The sequence below is a fragment of the Salarias fasciatus genome, chromosome 20 (genome assembly GCF_902148845.1).
Source record: "Salarias fasciatus chromosome 20, fSalaFa1.1, whole genome shotgun sequence".
Classification (NCBI taxonomy): domain Eukaryota; kingdom Metazoa; phylum Chordata; class Actinopteri; order Blenniiformes; family Blenniidae; genus Salarias; species Salarias fasciatus.
The window spans coordinates 8202402-8222651 of record NC_043764.1 but is presented as its reverse complement, the minus strand read 5'-3'; the positions used below and the strand labels follow the sequence as shown (position 1 = coordinate 8222651).

The 20250-nt window shown below is 42.3% G+C and overlaps 1 protein-coding gene across 1 annotated transcript; it reads right to left on the bottom strand.

Moving 5' to 3' along the window:
• Positions 1–203: 203 nt before the first annotated feature.
• On the bottom strand, positions 204–3190 carry LOC115407969 (L-rhamnose-binding lectin SML-like). The gene is made up of 9 exons (XM_030118546.1): positions 3091–3190; positions 2794–2826; positions 2639–2701; positions 2058–2193; positions 1137–1249; positions 1007–1051; positions 772–904; positions 584–687; positions 204–443 (listed from the first exon to the last, which is right to left on the bottom strand). The coding sequence occupies exons 1-9, from the start codon at positions 3119–3121 to the stop codon at positions 421–423; spliced, it is 681 nt and encodes a 226-aa protein (XP_029974406.1). The 5' UTR covers positions 3122–3190; the 3' UTR covers positions 204–420.
• Between the last annotated feature and the right edge of the window lie 17060 nt (positions 3191–20250).

The following is a 20250-nucleotide window of genomic DNA, read 5'->3' as shown; positions in this document are numbered from 1 at the left end:
GTTTCCTCCAACAGTCCATAATCATGTGTGTGAGGTTAACTGGTGACTCTAAATTACCTGTGTGTGTGTGTGTGTGTGTGTGTGTGTGTGTGTGTGTGTGTGTGTGTGTGTGTGTGTGTGTGTGTGTGTGCACAAGTGTGTGCGAATTGTCTATAGATCAGCCAAAGCCTTACGCATCGACAACAAGCTGGATCATTTCGTTCTTATAATGCTTGAAGTTATTTATTGGATTTTTTTTTTTTTCACACCGAAACAAAGGCTTGAGATATTTTACTGATGTAGAGCATTTTCATGTACTCATGGAAAAAAGATGATAGAAAAGGATACTTTTACATTTAGTCAGAAAAGAAAGCCCCACACCGTAACATTGATTTCTCCGTTATCTTTTAGTTTTTTTCCTCATCAAAGCTCTGTTGAATCTTATGAATCAGTGACAGAAGGATCTGCAACAGAACAACAAAAAATGTTCATTTCAAACATTTTTAACACATTTTTATTTAAAAACCTGTTTGCGTCATGCTGTGCTTTCCATTCACATAAATGTGAGCAGTTTTAAGTAAGCATTAAGTAGCTAGCTACTCACACTTGCAGCGGTAAGCCACCTCCAGGTACTTGTATATGTCAGGGCAGGGGTCTCCAAACACCGAGTTGAGAGCTCTGATATCACAGGTGTTTTTCCCATTACACCTGTTGGTGTAGAGTAACAGGAGTCAATACAGGCTGCTTAGACAAAAAAAGAGCCAAGAGATTATAATAGCCATTGTTTTTTACCTGGTTGCCACGATGTTTGTGGGTTTTGAGCAGGACACATTTTGCAACTGGGAATCAGGTCTTCCGTTAATGCAGGTGGTCCTGTCCCGACGACCGTAGTCTGCTCCGTAGACAACGATAACCTGGCCCTGGTCTGCATTAAAACAAGCAAGAGAAAAGGCACGGATCACTGTTTGCGCTCATATCAATCATGTGGATTTATTATAAGCTCAAAGAGAAGAACCAATGATCTTACCACAGTGCAAGCGTGCCAGGGATTGCTGACACGCAACATGAGTTACTGGAAAACAGCAGGATCAGGTTAGATTTCTGACAGCAGAGCTCATTTACAGTTTTATTATTTAGCGATAACTGAGGGGACTGACGTGCTGGGAGGCAGGTGTAGTTGGTGTCCACGTATTTCAAGATTCCTGGGCAGGGGTCCAAGATGCGGATATCACTTGCGGTTATCAACTCACACACCTTCTTGCCATCACACCTGTGGGGATTTCAGTTAAAGCATAAAGTCAGTGGACTTCTTGCCTCTTTCTTAGTAAAGACTCTGTGTTCCATCATTATTAGAAGGTTTGTTCACCTCATCAACTGAGGCCACAGCAACAGAGTCACAATGAATTTTAATCGCTCTGATCATTGTTACATTCCAGACATGGGTGTGTGTGCTTCCACTTTCTCTGTCCCTTGTGTCAGGTTGGGTGTGTTTGTGTGTCTGTTACAGAGAGCAAGCTTTGGTAACACTTTACTTGAAGCCCCCCTGTATAACACATTATAAGTACATTCATAAAGTATTATAATGCCATTATTACACGTGTAGCTATAGTTATAAACATTCATAGATGATCACAATGCCAGGACCAAACCCTAACCCTAACCCTAACCCTAATCCTATGCTGTATAGTGCTGTATAGTGAGTTATAAAGCATTGTGATCATGTATGAGTGTTTATAACTACTTATAATGTGTTATACAGGGGGGCTTCAAGTAAAGTGTTACCCAAGCTTTTGTTTCCTCATCACTCCTTGACTGACATGTGTTAATTCCCATCTTTACCTAGAGAAAACAAACACACGGAAACAGGTTAATGCAAACGCGATACGGGAAAGCCTGGAATGAAACTCTTTAAACAAAATGTCCCGATGGTGACGAGGTATCAGAACTCAAAACTGATTTAATGCAGTGTAACGATGCTTCCCTGTTACACTGCATTATGTTGTGACATCCATATTTTTGTAAGAATCTTCCACTTTTGTGGTACGTTTTAATTTTATGATAGGCATTATAACGCGTACCTCCTTCTGATAAGTTCTGTCGTGCCTGCCAAAGAGCACTCAGTGTTGGCGAGCTGGTGATAATGTTTGCCCTCACTGCACGTCACTCTGTCTTCACGTCCATACAGCGACTCCTGCACGCTGATCACTCCAATGTCTGTCACACACATAGAGAGCAAAGAATTGACAATAATTAAAAAAAAAAAAATCTTAAAGCATCTTTTATCAAGATATAGACAAGGGTAACACTTTACTTGAAGCCCCCCTGTATAACACATTATAAGTAGTTATAAACACTCATACATGATCACAATGCTTTATAACTCACTATACAGCACTATACAGCATAGGGTTAGGGTTCGGTCCTGGCATTGTGATCATCTATGAATGTTTATAACTATAGCTACACGTGTTATAATGGCATTATAATACTTTATGAATGTACTTATAATGTGTTATACAGGGGGGCTTCAAGTAAAGTGTTACCTAAACAAGTATAATCCACCTGCCAAACCTTTCTTTTCTAAGCCAGATAGAACAAAATTCAAACTCCTTGATGGCTCAATGCTAGATCCACTGATCTGGATAATATTCAGTCATACCACAGCTCAGGCGATGGACAGAGTTGCCACTGTCACAGGAGGTTGCTCTCTCTGCAGAAACAGCTAAAACAACAAATAGAAAAAACACAAGTCAGTGTCTGTCTGTACTGCTTCAATGAAATATCAACACATTCAGTCTGGTTTCAGTCATTTACCTGGAGACAAGAACAGACAAGCTGTTGCAAGCACTGGAAAAAAGAAGAAACCTCACTTTTAGAGAAGGAGTTTTATTAAAGACAAATTCAAATGTCAAGTTTGTTTTTTTCTGACAAAACTTTTTACATGTGACAGGGAAGAAAGTTATTTACAGGTGGAAACATTTGTTCCCTTTACTGCTCCAAACATACTCAGAAGTATAAAATACCTTTTCTAAATATTAAATTATACTTATTTATGATTAAATACAAATTCACAGAATTACTGTTCTTCAAAATAATGAGTGATATACTCACACAGTGCGGTGCAGGGTCTGAAACAAAGCATGGCGGCAGGAGATCTGGTCTCAAGTGATGCCAACAGGGACAAACATGCTTGTATTTATAGAGAAAGATAATTCCTTAAACAATAGCTTGAACACATCTGATCTCCTCCCACCATGCGATCTCATCCAGGTGCAACAGAGATGACAACACAATGTCTACCAGGAAATACAAGTTTGAAAACCCGCCAACTCGCATAAACTGTGGGAAGTGGAGGTCTGATGGCTGAAATGAAAAAAACAGGTCACATTGCAACACTGCCAGCAACAGTCATTACATAATTATTACATCAAACACGCAGTCAGAGGCAGTTTAGTTCTGGCACAAAGGAAAAGGTCAGGTCAGTCATTAAAACAGATATACAGTGAGGAGCATAAGTATTTACACCCCCTGTGATTTTGCAAGTTCTCGCAAAAATAGGAAGAGGACTGAAATATTGATCACTCATTTGAACTGTTAGAGATATAATGTAAAAAAAAAATCTGGAAATCATATTGTATGATTTTTTTTTAATGATTTATTTGTATGTTACTGGGGTTCATAAGTATTTGCACTCATGAGAATCAGCAATAATTATGATTCTCAAAGAGCTCTAAAACTTGCCGGGGACTGTCTGTATGATCCAGAGGGGTCATGGGAGAAAGTCATGTGGTCAGATGAGACCAAAATGGAACTTTTTGGTGTAAACTCCACTCGTCTGGAGGAAAAGAATGAGAACAATCACAAGAGCACCGTCCCTACTGTGAAGTATGGGGGTGGAAACATCATGCTTTGGGGGTGCTTTTCGCAAACAGGACAGGATGACTGTACTGTATTCAGCAGAGGATGGATGGGGCCATGTATCGTCAGATTTTGAGCAACAACCTCCTTCCCTCAGTCACAGCATTGAAGAGGACTCATGGTTGGATCTTCCAACATGACAATGATCCGAAGCACACAGCCAGGATGACCAAGGAGTGGCTGCGTAAGAAGCATATCAAGGTTCTGGAGCGGCCTAGCCAGTCTCCAGACCTAAATCCAAGAGAAAATATTCGAAGGGAGCTGAAACTTCATGTTGCTCTGCGACAGGCTCGAAACCTGACAGATCTAGAGAAGATTTGTGTGGAGCGGAGGAGTGGGCTACAATCCCTGTTGCCGTATGTGCAAACCTGGTGAATAACTACAGGAAACGTTTCACCTCTGTAATTGCAAACAAAGGCTTCTGCATTAAATATTTGCACTGATTTTCTCATGAGTACAAATACTTACGAACCCCAGTAACATACAAATAAATCATTAAAACAATGTGATTTATTATTTATTTATTTATTGATTATGTCTCTAACAGTGGAAATGCATCTATGATGAACACTTCAGACTTCTCCATATTTTCTAAGTGGGAGAACTTGCAAAATTGCAGGGGGTGTAAATACGTTTGCTCCTCACTGTATATGTATATATGCTTCATTCAGATTCAAGGTTTTCAGTCCGTCTGTATGGAGATAATTTTGTGTCTTTATTATTCAATCAATCCAAAAAGGTTTTGCAGACAAAAAAGAGAGTTGAGACCAAAAAAACATAAAGTTGCAATCAAAAAATAAAAGTTTAATCAAATAGAATAGATCTGAGAACAAAATTATTTAAGTGGCAACCCCACCAATTTTTTTTTTTTTTTTTACATCAAAACAGAAAAAAGCTTTGATTTTGAATTCTAAAGTTTTGCTTGCAAGCTCAAAAGTCTTGGTTTTGAATTAAAAAGTTTTGGTTTTGAATTAAAAAGTTTTGGTTTTGAATTAAAAAGTTTTGGTTGTGTAAGGGAATAACTGAGTCCCACCAGTAGGTGATACTGTAGCACCGGTCATTGTTCTATTAAACCTTCTATTAAACCAAGCAAGTCTAGCAGTTTGTTCTTTCACCGTATTCTGTAGGTTTTCGGTAGGGGGCGTCATGTTTGGTTATTCTTTTCTTCCTGTTGTTTAAGGTAAGCAGTGCTACCGGCAGCTCATGTGTTTTACAAAATATACAAATTATGCTGCAGTTAAACAATTTGTGTTTTGAAAATATATTATTGTGTTGTGTTATGCACTGTTTAGTTTGGCTATATTGAAGGTTTGTGTAACAGTTCAGCCTGAATTTCCCTTGTTAGTGTGTCAATGTGATTTTTTGCAACGCAGGTTTTGTGGAGAGGCGCCACACATAGAGCGGACACACAGAACAAACTGGGTTACATCTTTGATGCTGTGACCCGGATGTGATGATTAGAGACTAACAGAAGAGTGGACTTTTGATGTTGTTGAAAGTACACAAACTGTAAGAAGAAAAAGAAACAACATCAAAATGTGGCAAAACTATAAAGATTCTCCAAAACAGCGAGGCAGTCCCATTACAGCTCAAGCTGTTTACCAGCAGACCCCTTCTCCTCCATATCTGTCACCTGTTATCAACCAGGGTGCTTTTCCAGGAACCGTGTCAATGCTTCCAGGCCCTGAGGTCCAAAGGCAACTTTTACCCCACTATGATGTCGCCGCAGGTGCAGCACAAATGCCTGGCCATACCCTGCCCGGAGCAACCCCCCTGGTGAGGACTACTGTTCCCCAAGTAAGTGTGCACATACCCATACCTGACCACCCAGCTGTCTCTCCTCATCCAAGCCAGTTAAGTCCTAACCCCCCCCCCCCCCCCCCCAGGCTTCCCGCTTTCCACACCTCTGCCTCAGGCCCCTATGGCAAGCACGCAAGACCCCTCCACCATGCACATGGTCACCAGCCCAGCAACTAAAGGTGTACAGATCCCCCTTTCTTCAGCCAATATCCCTCACAGGGTTCCTACACAGTATGGAAAGTATGGAAAAGTATGGAATTTGATTTTATAATTTTCCAGATCTGGAAAAGTATGGAAAATTTAAACTATTGTATGGAAAAATATTCGTGTTTCCAAGACTTCTATCATTGTTATATTTTCTAAAAAACAAAAAAAAAAAAGAAAGAAAGAAAAGGAATATAGAAAAAAGAGAAATGCATCGATCTGTTGGTAGCAGCTAAAAATGTTTGTGTGAGAGCACACAGACGGTTACGGTCCTGGAAAACATTTGGGCAGATTTCTCAGCTGCCATTGCACTCCGGTCCGGTAGGTGGCAGGCTGGCAGCAATGCACCTGTAAACTGGATGCCAACATAGATATATATACAAGCTCAGATGGCTCATGCCCATTGTAACCCAGTGGGGACTAGCGTCGTCACATGGCGGCCATCTTGGGACAGGACCGCTCACTCACTCATCACATTAAAGGGCAACTCCGGTTTTTTGACACCTGGACCTTATTTATAGGTGTGTGCATGCTCATATACTCACTCAGACAAACATCGTGCAGCTCGGAGTCCTTCAGAAGTTATTTAGATCCAACCGATTTAGCGCGGGCCATGGCAAGGGAGCTTCAGCGCGGGACATAATCTCTGCAAAATCGTTCATTTTGGCTATATTTTTTCATCCATCGCCAGTGTTATCATAAAGTCAGCTTGTCTACAAGTATACAAGTAGATATTTAACTGCATGCAAAAAGAAAAGTTGTGATTTTAACATTTAGTCTGAATCATAGCAACATAACGTTTGTAATAAATCAAACCGTCCGTAAATCCGTCAAGAATTCCGAGTATTTTAGTGTAAATCACTCACCTTCCCTTAGATTACACAGAGCGCCCCGGAGTGGCCCACTGTCCAAAGATGGCTGCCAGTGAACGATGTTGTTGACTCCGCCTTGAAGGCCTCAGTATTCTTCCCCGTCACCGCGACATCGTTCCTACAACGTCTGCGACGCGCCCTATGTTGGCCCTACGGTAAGGCTTGACGCGCACCTGCCAAAAATCGTGACTTCGTGTCGAGGCGACGAGTGGTGACGTGAACGTCAAGGACTGTGATTGGTCCGCTTTCGCGTTGTTTATAGAATGAAGTAGAACTCTCCCCGTATGCTTTTCTGATCCGAACAGTGCTTCGGGAGAAGTTTAGATTCAAAATTGAGCGGCGCACATTCTGTACATCCTATACTGTTAGCAGTGTTAGCACTGTTAGCAGACGGGGCTATGTGTATAGCCGCTCCTAAAACGGCTTTAATCGTCCAAAAGCTCATTAGTTTCACCAATATTTCATCATGGTCCACTCAGCCTCTCCTCACCACAGCCCGGTGTCACCAGATATGTCATATATGCAGATATATGTTCAGTCAGTGCACGCGTTTTTAGATATCTATGTCTATAGATCTATGTCTAGGTAAAAGCCGGAGCTACGGAAACTGCATTGTTGTTGTGACTGCCTAGCGGCTTGGCGGTGAAACTGCAGAGGAGGGCGTTCAATTGACACAGAAGCAAGATATGTTCAGTTGCCGGCGTAGGAACGACGTCGCTGCAACGGGGAAGCATACTGAGGCCTTAAGGCATCTAGTTCTTATAGGATATCTATGGATGCCAACCACCAAGCAAAACCAACAGAAGAAGAAATAGGGCAGGTGAACTAGCTACTGCTCATGAGCGAGCTAAAATGGGAAGATGTAAATTTTCAGAGGAGTAGGGCTGGGTACCGTTTAACGGTACCTCAGTGGTACCGACCGAAAAACTCCGGTATATACTGGTACCAAACAAGAGACGTGCGTACGGGTATCAGTTTCGGTTCTTAAAGTGGCTGCGTGGTCAATAAACATGCGCACATGCGCGAAACGATGGTTCAGTTCTTCTCTTTTACTGAAAAAAATGGTGCATCCATCATTGAACATGTTACCACGTCTTACCGGCTCACACTCTTTCTAACAACATGCAGAGAGAGCCTCACAGAGAGCCTGCAGCCCTTCTTCCTCTGTGATGTCTGTGTAAAATAAGGTTGAACATGCAAACAGCACACCTAGTGGCATGAAGTGCAAATGCAGTCATGGTGTCACCTGTGCGCCGTAAAGGCAGGTACCGAAAAAAGTACCGTTCAGGAACTGGTACCGTACATGAGGTATTGAAAAAGTACTTGTACCCGAAAAATATCTAACGGTGCCCAGCCCTACAGAGGAGTGGCTAAAAAATCCCAAATACAAAGGCTGGTTGGCAAAGGATTCCGGGCAGACAAGAAAAGCAAAATGCAGACTTTGCATAAAGTCCTTCGACATCTCCAACATGGGGGAGGCGGCGGTGCTGAGCCACATGATGGGGAAGAAACACAGCTCAGGATGGAAACCAACTCAGGATGGAAACCAAGGAGTTCCTTGTCACAGCTGTGACAAAGCTGCTGGATAAATGCCCCCTGAAATGACTACTCCGAAGATTTTGGACCCACGCCCTTTCCCTATCATTGACAAAGTTAGACAAGCTCATAAATACCTTTTTTGTGTCTTTGTGGCTGGTTCCCAGCTGTTAGCATTGTAGTTAGCTTAGCTCAATTGCTGGAAGTCAATAGGAATCAGAGCCGGACTGACGAAAGTGGACAAAATACTCCTTCCAGTGGTCCAGGGGATGGCGTATTAGCACGTGAAGTAAATCCGAATGGTTATAAAACATTTTAAAAGACGTGTTTTCTTTTCAATCCATTAAAATAACGTTTTGATACACAGACCTGCGCATGTGCAGTGCTCCGTGGAAGGATATACCGGAGCACAGCAGTAGCAGCCATAGACTCAGCCGCTGTGCGCCGGTATATCCTTCCGCGGAGCACTATGCTTACTAAAATGTCACAAATTATTTGATGTTTTTGGCGAGAAGTCTGGAAATTTGGGTATGGAAAAAGTATGGAATTTTGAAATGGCAAACATGGAGGAACCCTGCCCTCAGTCTGTGCCACCTGCAAGCTATGGCTTTGTGGCTCCAAACGTTGTCCAAAACTCATCGCTCATGCCACAGATGGCCCCAAACCCCCCTGTCTACATGGCCCCTGATGCACATGCCCAACAATGTTACCCCAGTTCCATTTCCAAGATACCTCTTCATCCCCAATTGGCTGTATCATCATCAGTGCCCTCCCCTACTACCATGGCCAACCAAGGTTTTGCACCAGCAGTGTATGGAGGTTTGATGCAAACTCACCAGGTGAAAAATGTCCAAGTCTTCACTGGCAATACTGACAGTAAGATTCTGGTGGAGGACTGGATGCGAGATATGCAGTACCTCCTTGAAGCAATAGAGCTCCCGACTCACCTCCATTTCTCCACTGTTGTACAACATCTGGGAGGTGAAGCCAGAAAGCTTGTCCTCAACCTGCCTCCACATGACCAGACACCTGAGAAAGCATTTGAGGAAATGAGAGCGGAGTACAGTGATGCACAGGGTTCCCTTGATCCACTGGCTGATTTTTATGAGCGCAGTCAGAAGAAAGAGGAGGCCAGCCTTTTCCAGATCGAGATAGTAAGCTAACTCGGCAGTTTTTAAGAGGGCTCTCTGATGAAGATGTGTACACAAGAATCGCCCCAATGAAGCCGAGACTTCTGAGTTTTCGAGAACTGCAGGCTGAGCTCAGAAACTTAGCCAGAGAACTAAAAAGTTCCAGCCTCAGCAGAAAGCAAGGAAAACCTTTGCCCAAATGCATGTCGCATCAGAGTATGGGGGGAATGAGAGGGCAGAAAAATCTACATATGCATCGGAAATATCAGAGTTGGCTGAAATAGTCAAGAAGTTAGCCCTCAACCAAGAAGAGCAAATGGCCAAATTATCCCGATTGGAGTCCAGAGTAGCAGTCCCGCCCTCAGTTCCTCCCCCAACAAGCTGACCTTCACAAGGGAGAACAATTCAGAGTGTGGGTGTTACATGTCACCGGTGTGGAAAGCGTGGACACATAGCCCGAGTCTGCAGGATCTGTCCTCTGTTGTCTTCTAGTGTGTGGTCTCTGAATCGGGGAAGATTGAAAAAAGCCTGTAATGTGTACTGGCCTTTACCGAATGCGGAAGCAGCCAACAACTGCGCGGAGACAGGCGGTGGAGGAGCGAGGTCAAAGCGACCAATAAGAGCTCTTCTCTCTTCCACCAGTGTTGGCCCCGCCCATTGGGTTCAGTCAGATTCGCAAGAAAAACTTTTGGATTTGTGACCAAAACTTTTGAATTTGCAACCAAAACTTTTGAATTTGCAAGCAAAACTTTTTAATTCAAAACCAAAACTTTTTTTCTGTTTTGATGTCAAAAAAAAATTTGGTGGGGTTGGCACTTAAATAATTTGTTCTCAGATCTATTCTATTTGATTTAACTTTTATTTTTTGATTGCAACTTTATGCTTTTCGGTCTCAACTGTCTTTTTTGTTTGCAAAACCTTTTTTGATTGATTGAATAATAAAGACACAAAATTATCTCCATACAAATCAACAAGGCCTAACAAGTTGGAAATGAATAGTCATGTTCACAAGGAAACGTTTAAAGGACTGAATCATGGGAATTTTTGACCTTTAATATCCAATGATTCTTTTGATTCTACAGAAGGGAGTTACAGCTATTCATGTGGTGCGTCACAGAAATGAGGAGATAAGAAATAAAAACAATTAAACAATCACCAATTGTCTGGAGACAATAAGGAAGTACACAACATTACGAAAGTATCACGAAGGTAATATAAGACCATAAACTCACAACAATAAAAGTTCCTTTAGCTTTGATCCAATTTCTTTTTATTAAATAAATCACCAATCATTAAAGAATAATCAGACACACTAATAACTACACCTGAATTACAGTTTATTCACAATTTATCAGGCAAGTGGCCACATGTGATCACATTTTCTTCGCTTCCTGTTTCTTTCAAATTAATAATTGTGCATTCAAGAGATGAAGTACATGATTAAACTGTTATGCAATGTATTTCCATATGCAGTGCAGCCTTACTTGGTGAAGCAGCATTTACTTTCAGTCAGTTCACTCCAACAGTTGAATTAAAATATGCTGAAACAATAAATAAATTGAAGGAGAGCATAATACACTGTGCCCTTATGATGCTTTTCGATGCATTTTATTAAGTGTGAATGACAATTATGAGTATAGACCAATAAATGCTTGAACAAAATGTTTTTATTCATAAATTTCTGAGTTGACTGTTGTGATTGAATGTTATTTGTACCTAAATACCTTCAGGATCTTTATCTTTTTTGCTCATCTCCAGTGTGACAGTATTGATAGATATTTGGCTCAGTCAAAAGGTTGGTGATGGACAGGTGTTTTCTTTTGTTACAGTTACACAACTGGTTTCTTCTCAAAACTAAATGTTTGGAAATACAAATACCCCTGACAGTATAATGTGAAGTGACTACTCTATTACAATAATGCATTTGTAAAATTGGTTCCACCTTGTTTATATGACTAGGGGGAACATAAACGACATTTTTGGGGAGAAATGATTCCCCTCCCCTCCTTTTTCATTTCTAAATATTCTGCATTTGTTGGTGTTTGATATTGAAAAGCTTTTACTTCCTTGTTGAAATAGTCAATATGTGAAGTGTCCAAGTAGAAACAACTCAAATGACATAAGCTTCAGGAGCCTAAAGGTTTTTTGTAAAAAGGTCTCCATATTGTTGAAAAATAAAAATGTATTTACAGATTTACAACAACCTCTGTGAAATAAACTGTGAGGAAACTGCAGGGCTGCCGCTTCAATTTCCTGACTTTCAGTTGTAACCACACACATGCTGGTGAAAACAGACACCAGAAGCTGTTGTGAAATCTGCGAAAACAATTGAGATTTTAACATTTTCACAACAATAGTCTTATTGCCGTTGTGTAGAGTAAAGTTCAGTGGCATTCCAGTTCAAAGCTCTTTTCAATTAACCATGATGCTATTTCTGTACAGTGACAGCTTTTTGTTTGTTTTTTTTACAGAAATGAACTTTCATTATGTAGATCACCAAAGCATTTCACGCAATTTCAATCACAATTAATCAACTGTCATTATCTTCTACATTACTATAGAATTTAGTCTTCTTTTAAAAAAGTTATAATGGCATCATTTTCTACATTAACAGTTTTCTTAAGTGTTTTGCAGTAACATTTCAAGTCATTATCTACAGTCTTTTACCTTCTGCCTTTTGTCACTATTACAACTGTCCATTTGTACAAGTATTCTTTTAGTCATCATGCGATTATCATTTACACGAGCAAAGCGTTTGCATTTATTTCATTTATTTTTTCAATAGTAATGATGTGATTGTCATTATCCATTGTAGCATACTATGTCCAGTTCCCCTTTTTGACCAGCTATATTTTAATGTACATCATTAGATGATTTTGTTCTGGTTTGTTTTAAATGTTTGTTTTTGTCTTTGTGTGTGCCTGTTTCTTTTTTGTAATATTACCGTCATCTTCTGTACCTTGACATTTGCTGAGACAGTTCAAGGTAAAAAGACTGTAGGTAACAACGTAATTATTGACTGTCGCAGAACACTTTTTCCATGGCTCATGTTAAAGTCGTGAGACAGTCTTATGAACAACAAGTTCTTTGCCTGAACACATATTTTAATCATAATTCCTTTGAAGGGATGCTGGCGTTGTGAGTTGTCGTGTTGGTATTTTCTGGGACTGTAGACTTCCTGGAACACCAGGAACAGCCAGAAACATTTATTGTTAAGTTCATCATTAGATATGATGAGCGATTACCATTCTCTGTTCCTGATCTGTTTAAAAAGAAACATATTTGTTTGTCACGTTGCACAAACTGTTCTCTTGGCACACAACGGGACAGTAACTTCGTGCCAGCCGAGTGGCTTCGCAGGATTGGCTGACGAGCTGCCCTCTCGTCAGGCTCCCCAGGTGCAGGCAGTGAGGCAGTGCTTGGCTCCTGCAGCAGCAGCAACCTGGGAACCACACTCACACAGACACACAAATCAACACACTCACACACTTCGGGAGAAAGAATGCAAGACAACACGGCGACGGCCGTAACAGTCTCCCCTTGTTGGGTTTGCCCTGCACAGTCCGCCAGTCCGTCACACAGAGACCAACTACACCACACACTCATATTCACACCTCGGGGAAATTTATGGTCACCATTAAACCTCACTTGTATTTTCTTGGACTGTGGGAGGAAGCTGGAGTACCTATCTTGACCCAGGGATTTGAACCTAGGACCTTGTTTCCTGTTATTCTCCTGTCTTCAACATATTTATTGTATCTCTTTAACTCAGTGGCAACAGCTGTCAAGCTGTTCAGCTGTTTCAAGTGCCTCAGGGATGAAGAGCCTGTTATATTTTATACGTCCCCTCTTTGTTCACCAAGTTTTTCTTATGTATTGTATCTCTGCTCGCTGCGCTCACTTCTCTCCGTGCCGACTCTGAACATCTTTTCCATGGAGAATTCTGGGACCTTGCATGCAACTGAGCAGGAATTAGAAAACCACATAAAAGCAGCGATCAGCCATAACCTCCAAGAAAGCCCCTTAGGTCCACCAGGCTATGTCCCTCATCCTCCAGTGCCGTCGTTACCATTCGACACCACACCTCCGAAATGGTCCGAAGTCAACCAGGTGGTAAAGCAAGCAAGAACGGCATCAGCAGCTGGCCCAAATGGTGTTCCTTACAAAGTTTATAAGAACTGCCCATAAATCCTGTTTAATGGCACAAAAAATATCTATTAACACCAGATTCAGACTGCTGCAATACAAATGGTTGTTTAGAACGTATATTACACCTGTGAAACTTCATTATTTTAATCCGAATATTCCAGATGTATGTGTGAAATGTGACAGGGAAAAGGGGACTCTTTTTCATTGTATGTGGCAATGTGTGGAGCTTCAGTTGTTTTGGAAAGAAATCACAGATGTGGTTTCTGACCTGATCAACTGTAGGGTACCACTGGATGGCAAACTTTGTATTCTACACATCTTCCCAAACACTTTCAGAGGCACATTAAATGACAGGAAACTTGTGCATTTTTGTTTATTACAGGCCAAACACATTATCGCTTTACACTGGAAAGACATTGAGAGACCGAAAGTAAATAAATGGATCAAAACTGATGTCCAGCAATCTGGCTTTGGAGAAACTGACCTATGTTTCTAAAGGAAAACTTGAAGACTTTAAAGAAATTGGTTACCCTTTCTTCGCTTTGTGGAAAATGTCGACAAGTAAACAACTTTGCTGCATTTGAGTGAAATGTGTGTTTTAGGGTGGGGGGAGGGTTTTATGTTTGTACGTATTTGTTTTTGTTTTTCTTTGTATTGTGACTTATGTTTCAAAGTGAAATTTCAATAAAAATATTTGGGAAAAAAAAAAAATAAGAACTGCCCCCTTGTCCTCAAGCTACTACGGAAGATGATGTGTGTTTCCTGGAAAACAAAGTCCATCCCACAGGCATGGTGCAAAGCAATCACCATCTTCATCCCAAAGGAGAAAGACTCCCAGAAAATCAATCAATTCAGAGGCATTTCTGAATGTATAGGGGAAGATCTTTTTCACAGTGTTGGCAAGGCGAATGACCAGTAATTTCCTCTCTAACAAGTACATCGACACTAGTTGTCAAAAGGCAGGAGTGCCAGGGTTCCGGGGCTGCGTGGAGCACTCAATGAGGATTTGGGATCAGATCCAGACAGCGAAGCGCAACAAGTCAGACCTTCATGTTGTGTGGTTAGACCTCAAAAATACCTATGGATCTGTTCCCCATCAACTCTTCTGGTTTGCCCTCAAGTTCTTCCACATTCCACCATGTATCGAGAGCCTGATTACCAACTACTTCAACAACCTCACTGTGTCCTTCACAACCCCACAAGTCACATCTGGATGGCACAAACTAGAAAAGGGAATAGCAATTGACTGCGCCATTTCTCCCATACTATTCACAGCAGTCTTTGAGATCATCCTGATTGGAGGGAGACAGTCAGTAAGAGGAGTCAGATCCCCATCGGGGCAGAGGCTTCCAGCCCTCAGGTGCTACATGGACGATGTCACCACGCTCCTACAGACGGCAGCATGCACCCACAGACTGCTAAAAAGGCTCGAAGAACTGCTGACATGGGCCAGGATGAAGATGAAACCATGCAAGTCACGCAGCCTCTCGATCCGGAAGGGCCACAGGAAGGATAATATTATGTTTTCCGTAAACAGTGAGGCCATTCCGCTCCTGAAAGACCAACCAATAAAGAGCTTGGGAAGGCTGTATACTGCGGACCTGTCAGAAAAGCGGATGGTTACGTCGGCCGCAATGCAGCTAGCTAATGGCCTGAAAAAGATCGATGAATGCCCATTGCCGGGGAAGTTCAAAGTTTGGTGCAACCAGTTCACCCTGTACTACCGTTTGATGTGGCCCCTTAAATTGTGTAACATCACCTCATCCTCAGTTCTGAAAATGGACACAAAGGCCAACTCCGACATCCGGAAGTGGCTTGGACTTCCTTGTTGCCAGTCCAATTCAGCTCTGTTTGGAAAGAACATCTTGAGGCTTCCAATGCAAAGCATCAGTTTAGGCTTTAAACTGGAAAAGGTTCGCTTGGTCCTAGAGCTGAAAGATTCTGCTGATCCTGTGGTGCAAAAAGCAAAGCCAGCTGTTAGGACTGGAAGAAAATGGGACGCATCCCAGGCAGTAGACCAGGCCACTACCCGACTGAAACACCAAGAGGTTGTGGGAATGTACAACATGGAGAGCAGGCCTCGGATGGGGAACAACAACTAAGATGTGGTCAAAAGCCACCGAAACAGAGAGGAAAAAGCTGATTGTCCAAGAAGTCACAAAAGAGGAGCATGAAGGTTACAGGCTCAAAGCAGTGAGCCAGTTTCTCAAAGGCAAGTGGACAACATGGGAGGGTGTAATCGAAAGAACCATCACATGGGCCGACTTGTAGAAAATGCCCCAAGCCCGGCTAAGTTTCCTGATTAGGAGCACGTACGATACCCTACCAAGTCCACAGAACCTACATCTGTGGTACGGCACAAACGATCTTTGCCCTCTCTGTGGTCACCAAAATCCCAGCCTACAACACATCCTGTCCAGCTGCAAAGCAACCCTGACGCAGGGTCGTATGGGTGGCGACACGACCGAGTACTGCGGAAAATACCCGAAGTGATCGAGGTGCGCAGACTGCAGGTGAACAAGTCCAGCCCAGTAACTCCACTGCACCAGCCTATTCAGTTCATCAGAAAAGGGGGAGAGGCACTCAGTAGTTCAGTGCGAGAGCGGTCTCTGTTGTCTCCAGGAGGAGAGTGGCAGCTAACAGCCGATGTTAGTCGCCAACTCAAGTTCCCAGAACACATCGTCATGTCATCACTTCGGCCAGATATTGTAATCTGGTCCAATTCTGCCAAGTGTGTCATCATGGGAGAACTGACCATACCTTGGGAAGAAGGGAATGGAGGCAGCATTCAGAGGAAGAGGGAAAAGCATGCTGAGCTTGCCTCCTCTTGCCGAGAAGCGGTTGGAAGACATACATCTTTCCAGTTGAGGTCGGCTGCAGAGGCTTCACTGGAAGTTCCACCCAGCGGTTCCTGAAGACCTTGGGGATTAGTGGCCCCAGCCTGCGGAAGGCCATAAAAGACCTGGCTGAAGAGGCAAAACAGGGAAGTTTCTGGCTCTGGTTACGCAGGAAAGATAAGTTATGGGGAAAAGATGGATCCTCGGTCAGCTGCAGGGGGCAGTAGGGAGGTGTCCCTACTGCTGCTCCACCAACCTGAGATATTCCGGGATTAAAGGAGCGAAACATCGAAGAAGGGTGGCTCCCGGCTGACCAATAATGTATCCATAATGGAAGTGTCTCCCAGTTCATGATGTCCATGCATCACAGACAGACCTACAGTGCCCTGCGGAAGTATTCGGCCCCCTTAAACTTTTTAAAAGTTTGCCACATTTCAGGCTTTTAACACAGATATACATAAAATGTTAATTTTTTTTGTCAAGATCAACAACAAGTGGGACACAGTCATGAAGTGGAATGAAATTTATTGGATATTTCAACTTTTTAAACAAAAAATTGAAAAGTGGGGCGTGCAATATTATTCGGCCCCCTTGCGTTAATACTTTGTAGCACCACCTTTTTCTGCAATTACAGCTGCAAGTCCCTTGGGGTGTGTCTTTATCAGCTTTGCACATCGAGAGACTGAAATTCTTGCCCATTCTTCCTCGTAAAACAGCTCAAGCTCAGTGAGGTTGGATGGAGAGCGTTTGTGAACAGCAGTCTTCAGCTCTTTCCACAGATTCTCGATTGGATTCAGGTCTGGACTTTGACTTGCCATTCTAACACCTCAATATGTTTATTTGTGAACCATTCCATTGTGGATTTGGCTTTATGTTTTGGACCATTATCCTGTTGGAAGATAAATCTCCGTCCCAGTCTCAGGTCGGTTGCAGACTCCAACAAGTTTTCTTCCAAAATGGCCCAGAATTTGGCTCCATCCATCTTCCCATCAGTTTTAACCATCTTCCTGTGCCTGCTGAAGAAAACATGGTTTGCAGGCCCAAACCATGATGCTGCAACCCCCATGTTTGACAGTGGGGATGGTGGTTCAGGGTGATGAGCTGTGTGCTTTTACACTAAACATATCGTTTTGCATTGTGGCCTAAAAGTTCGATTTTGGTTCATCTAACCAGAGCACCGTCTTCCACATGTTTGGTTGTGTCTCCCAGGTGGCTTGTGGCAAACTTTAAACGAAACTTTTTAAGGATATCTTTGAGAAATGGCTTTCTTCTTGCCACTCTTCCATAAAGGCCAGATTTCTGCAATGTACGACAGATTGTTGTCCTATGGACAGACTCTCCTACCTCAGCTGTAGATCTCTGCAGTTCATCAAGAGCGATCATGGGCCCCTTGGTTGCATCTCTGATCAGTCTTCTCCTTGTCCGAGCTGAAAGTTTAGAGGGACGGCTGTGTCTCGGTAGATTTGCAGAGGTTTGATACTTCTCCCATTTCAATATGATTGCTTGCATGATTGCTTGAGATGTTTAAAGCTTGGGAAATCCATTTTTTTTATACACATCCGGCTTAAACTTCTCCACAACAGTATCTCAGACCTGCCTTGTGTGTTCCTTGGTCCCATGATGCTCTCTGTGCTTTAAACACAACCCTGAGACTATCACAGAGCAGGCGCATTTATATGGAGACTTGATTACACACAGGTGGATTGTATTATCATCATCAGTCATTTAGGACAACATTGGATCATTCAGAGCTCCTCACTGAACTTCTAGAGTGAGTTGGATGCACTGAAAGTAAAGGGGCCAAATAATATTGCACACCCCACTTTTCAGTTTTCTTTTTTTTTAAAGTTTAAAATATCCAAAAAATTTTGTTCCACTTCACGATTGTGTCCCACTTGCTGCTGATTCTTGACAAAAACTTCAAATTTTATATCTTTATGTTTGAAGCCTGGCAACATTTGAAAAGTTCAAGGGGGCCGAATACTTTCGCGAGGCACTGTAATCTGGAAACTTATGTTGGTCCTTTATTCAGCCCCCTAAAGAAGGTAGATTTTAGGGATCGGTCGCTCCAGTACACTGTACTTTGTATTTGACGGACTGCACCAGTCCATTTGCATCAGGATAGGTCTGCAATCCCTTTCCCAATAACCAGGATCCACGGGTTGCAGTAAACTCCACTACCATGACGACATCTCTGATCACGAAGTTCCTTTGTCTTTTGACCACCGCTGACACTCCTTGTCGCAGTGGCAAATACTCTCCAATCCATCTCTGCCAAAAGACATCTGTGAGGAATTGAACTTGTCTCCAAGTTGTGTACAAGTCGCCTTTCTCAAAAGCCCAGTGGCAGAGCAGACTTGCCTTTGAGCAAAAGTAGATGGTTTGGTCTCAAGGCTCTCAGGGCTCAAGATCATTTGGATCATCTGAGACCTTTGTGGTAGGACGGATATTGAGTGTGGCTTCCTCTTGGCACAGAAATGTGTGCAACCCCTCATCGACCACTCTTTGCTGACAGAGTACATAGTTAAGTACATTTCTCACCAAACGAATGATTCTTTCCCATGCTCCACCATGATGTGATGCAGCAGGGGTATTAAAGCTCCATTCACTCCTGACTGATTAGCGACCTTTGACTCTTCTCATGATTTAAAGCAGACAGAGCTTCTCTCATCAACATTTGATGATGTAATAGTGGGAAACTGTTTCCAGCCTCTGGCTCTTCTCTCATCAACCCATTAATAACCAGCCCAAAAGGGTTCTCACAGCATAAGGTCCCTCATCTTTGCTGTTAGAACCTCTTATGGTTCCATTAATGTCAAAGTGTTGGTTCCAAATAGCAGCTCCACATCGGCACTGATGACAGGAATTTCCACTGAGCTTAAGTGCGACCACCAGGCACATAACTCTTCCTGTCTTTGAATGTTTTCATATCTCATAGGCATCTCATTTTATGTGAACACATCAGGCAACTCATGGTAGATGTTACTGTTGAGCACAGAAACCTCAATCCAGATATGATGTAACTATCCCCAAACTTTTCTTGGTTCATCGTTCTCAACAGGAACTTGGCTTTTCTTCCTTCAACTTTAGTTTCCTCATCAGTCGCTCTGAGCAAAAGGTGGCTCTGCAACAGGATCTAAGAATGCAAATGTTTTTTAATATTTTTACTGCCTTTCCCAGCCTTAATCTTAACAGCACAACTGACTAAGCACATTCCTGTACTCTGGCCCCTATTTGACCATCTTTTGGGAGAAATTGCTTGACTCTCTCCAAGTGCTTCCTACAGTGTGTCCTTGATCTGGATTTCTTTCTCCTTTGACTGGATGTGGAGAGTGGTGGGATGTTTCAAATGACATAGCTGACAAGACGGACAACTACACAGTCTTTACTCGTGTGTCCGACAGATAAGCACCCAAAAGAAACACCTCTTTCCTTTAAGAAGTCGATTTTTTCTCTGTGGAGTTTCATTTCTTTTTTTTTTTTTGAAAAATATTTTTATTAACAATCAAGCATCACATCCTGATCAAACAGTATGAACATTTTACATTAACACCCCGCACCCACCCCCCACCAAAACAAAAACCAGCACATTTTCAACTTATACACAGAGCACAGCATAGTCCTGCATTGTAAAGTAGGATATCAAATTATTTAAACATTGTTACAACATATATACATACAGTGGGGTAAAACTCATACAGACAACATATCCTTCCCCTTGACCACTAACTATTTTTTCTCGGGTTGGGCAGAGCCCTCCATAAAATAGTGCTATTCTTGGGCCCACATAATCAAGGAAAGGAGTCCATATATGATAGAATTGTC